The sequence below is a fragment of the Sinocyclocheilus anshuiensis genome, unplaced genomic scaffold, assembly GCF_001515605.1.
Source record: "Sinocyclocheilus anshuiensis isolate Anshui unplaced genomic scaffold, SAMN03320099.WGS_v1.1 scaffold61, whole genome shotgun sequence".
Classification (NCBI taxonomy): Eukaryota; Metazoa; Chordata; class Actinopteri; order Cypriniformes; family Cyprinidae; genus Sinocyclocheilus; species Sinocyclocheilus anshuiensis.
The window spans coordinates 488,883-492,841 of NW_015536473.1; the positions used below are offsets into that span (position 1 = coordinate 488,883).

The 3,959-nt window shown below is 34.5% G+C and overlaps 1 protein-coding gene across 1 annotated transcript in view; it reads right to left on the reverse strand.

The window, feature by feature from the left end:
- Nucleotides 1-3,959, reverse strand: part of LOC107704665 (rap guanine nucleotide exchange factor 5) — a 74,709-nt gene that overhangs the window by 6,235 nt on the left and 64,515 nt on the right. Inside the window, 3 exon segments of the mRNA XM_074187072.1 lie at nucleotides 42-191; nucleotides 1,396-1,474; nucleotides 1,636-1,666. Of these exon segments, the coding sequence (XP_074043173.1) occupies nucleotides 42-191; nucleotides 1,396-1,474; nucleotides 1,636-1,666 (260 nt within the window).

A 3,959-nucleotide genomic window follows, 5' to 3' on the forward strand; every position in this document is an offset into this window, starting at 1 on the left:
TGTGTGTGTGTGTGTGTGTGTGTGTGTGTGTGTGTGTGAACCTCCGCTGTATGTCTGTGCCACCAGCATCATGTCGTCCTCGGATCGCTCCATCCGCTGAGAGACGATGTGCAGCAGCTCCTGAGCCACGACCGCAGGCTTCACCCGCATGCTCAGATACGAATCACAGCTCACATACACACGGCACATCACTGAAACAACCAACCAATCAGAGAGAGAGAGAGACGCTGTCAAAATTCATCATGTTGAGTCATGTTTCATCCCAACATCACAAGATGAAAAAATTACATTATATTTTTATATTCGTTTTTTTATTCTATTTACATTGATATATTATTATACTAAGAATATTTTTATTTAAATTTACATTTTCATAAAGAAAAAATGTATATTATGCTTTTTTATTTTATCTTATATCAAAAAGGTAAACTATTTATAATAACTTTATATTTACAAAAATAAATTGTGTGAGCTTATTAAATTTGTTCTTTTTTTTATTAACATTTTATTTACATGTATTTAAATTGATATTTGCATAAAGAAATTTTTGTTCTATTATTATGCTTTGTTTTTTCAATTATTATATAACATTTTATTGTTTATTTACATATTTTATTGTATCAAAAAGATTTTAAAAAAACTATTCATAATACATTTATATTTACACAAAGAAAATTTAGTGCTTCATTTTTTTATATTATCCTTACATTTATTTATTTAAATTGATATTGGCATTTGGCATAAAGAAAATGTACTTCTATTATTGTTTTTGTTCTATTATTATATTTCCTTTACATTTATATTTGATAAAAAAATTAAAATGTATATATAATAAATTTGTATTTGCAAAAAGAACATTGTTGTTAGTATTTTGTTTCTATTATTACATATTTGCATATATTTTTGCATAATTTTACATAAGTTTCATAATAAGCATGTTTCCCCAAAATTCTCATCAGCATAATGCAAAAACAAAACAAAAAAAAAACATATTATACAAAATATAAAAATATGAATTTGTATAATATACATAAATGCATAATATAAATACTATATAATATTATATTATATAATACATTTTTATTTCCAATTAATTATTTTATTTTGTTTTAGGGTGAAGCCTGACCTACAGATTTCCACATGACGTTTACCCACCCAAAATGTGTCTTTATATATTCAAACATATAATTTTAATAAAATATGCATTATCAAACATTTTTACATTTTCTATTTAGATTTCCAGTTTAGTTTTCAGCACTGGTTCTGTTAGCTGCAGCTCAGCTTTGACCACAGACCACTGTCTGAGACATTTACATATAGTGTATGTCAGTGTATGATATGCCTACATAGAAAATAAATCAGAAGAACCCAAGCATGAGAAGACAGCAGTATTACCGTCTTTGCTCTCGACTGGAGATGCTCGGAGAGGAACGCAGTTCTCCTTCAGACTCAGCTGCTGGTACAGCGCTTTATTCTGGAAGAGCAAAGAACAGTTCAGTATCTGAACTTCATTTTTTCATTTTTAATGAATTTTTTAAAGAATATTTAGCCGTTTTCTTCATTTGAACAATTTCATTACTTCACTAAATGTTCATTTTTGGGTAAATTCTTCTTGGTTTTCACAGTCTCTCTCACCTTTTGGTGTGGAGAATAGTCGTCCACCGTACTGAGGGGAAGAAAGAGAGAGAAAGCAGCTTAGAGACACAAGACAAGACGTTCACGACTGCAGAAACACTCCCGATGTGAGTCTGACAGATGCACCGAGAGACGGCTGATTTAACATCTGTCCGGACAGACAGAGACGTCGATAGATACATGCATCTATCAGAAGTGCGCTGCTTTAACAGGAGGTGATAGACTCAGGATTGTGTTTCTGTCTCGCTGCGCTGCAGAGCTCCACAAACCAGACAGTGAGAAGTCTGATTTTAGCAGGATAAATCGTTTAAACACAAAACCTTTCTGAGGAGAATAAAATTCTCACTTTCTTTTTTTACCCGTGACAAATGCCAGTGATTTGGCTCAATAGTTGCTCATTTAAAGCTCAGAAGAATCATCTCAGATGTTTCTCCCAAAGTTCATTAGAAGAATTTAAAACAGACCATTGTTGTCATACAGTAAGAGCTATAGAGCAATACAAATGAATGTACATAACAGCTCAGGTTGGTTCTAGGAGAATTTAATGAGAAATGTTTGAGATTTCTGATTTTTGATTACAGATTTTGGTTTTGTGGCAAATCTGAGCACACGTTGAGACGTAGATGTTTCTAAAACTTTGGAGAAGACAAATGAGATACTGAGGTCTTTTTCTCAGATACAAAAGCATTAGACTCAAGCAAAAGTCTCCATTTGCACTCCAGTAGAAACAATTGAGACATGAAATACATTTAAAATAACTTGATGAGAAATGTCGGAGGTCATATTGAGATTTCTGAGTTTTGGTTGCAGATTTAGGTATTTTTGGTTAATCTGAGCACATTTTGAGACATTGTTGAGATCTTTTCTGAAACTTCAAAGGAGACATCAGATTACTGGTGTCTGTTTCCAGGAGAGAGGAGTTAATATAAAATTTCAAATTAACTTGATGAAGAATGTTTGAGCTAATATTGAGATCTCTGAGTTTTATTGGCAAATCCAAGCAAAGTTTGAGACATTGAGATCACTTTTGAAACTTTACATGAGACACATGTGAGATTACTGGTGTCTTTTTCTCAGGTGAAATGCACTAGACTTCGGCAAAAGTCTCCATTTGCACTCCATTTATTTGCACTGTTGTCCAAGAGAAACAATTGAGATACTCAAATTAACTTGGTAAGACATGTTTGAGTTATTAGCACATCTGAGAACAGTTTGAGACATTATTTAGATCTCCAATGAAATTATAGAGCAAACACAGTCTCAAGCCAAAGTTCTCAGTTTAATCTCATTGCTGTCTATGAGAAACGAGAAATGTTCAAATTGAGTTCAAATTGAGATCGCTGACATCTGAGCGGACTTTGAGACATTACTGAGATCTCCTATGAATCTCTTGATCAAACATCATCTCAAGAAAAACTTTCCATTTAATCTCATTGCTGTCCATGAGAAACAAACAAGATTTTAAATAAATTCGAATTTACTTTTTGAGAAATGTCCGGGTTCATATTGAGATCTGAGCACATTTTGAGACATTATTGAGATCTCTTATGATGGCGCAAACAGACTCAAGCATAGGTCTCATATCATAACTGTATGGAAGAAACAAATGAGATATTAAATAAATTTTAAAAAACTTGATGAGAAATGTTTGCGCTCATACTGAGATCTGAGCACGGTTTGAGACGTGAAACGTTTGAGTTCACACTCTGACATTTTTTGTGCAGTCAGTTTATTTGAGAAACGTTATTAAAACCTCTTATGAAACTCTAGAGGAAACACGTGAGATTATTGGAGACTCAATCCGACGTTTAATCTCACTGCTATCCAGAAGGAAAAAATTGAGATTTCAGAGAAATTCAAATAACTTGATGAGAAACATTTGAGTTAATCTCTGACTATTTTATTCCAATCTGAGCACAATTTGAGAAACATTATTAAAACCTCTTATGAAACTCTAGAGGAAACACGTGAGATTATTGGAGACTTCAGCAGCGATCACACACACACACACACACACACACACTGATGCTATTTCCCTCTTTAATTCATCTCACACACGCTCACAGCCCATTACCCATCTGCCCCTGGGATGCCGCTCGGCGAGCCAATCAGATCTCTTCAGATGGGCGTGAGCTCAGTGAGTCACCGCCCCTCGCAGCAGTCATAATTACACCTCTGAGCATGTCAGCTCATTAAGTGGGATAACGAGCGTCTGCCTGCCAAACCCTGAGGATGAGAGCAGCTCCGGTGGCCCAACGGGAACCTTTCCACGCTAAGCTAATCAGACGACAGCTCGTAAAGAGCTCAGGAGAGGCGTGCACGCT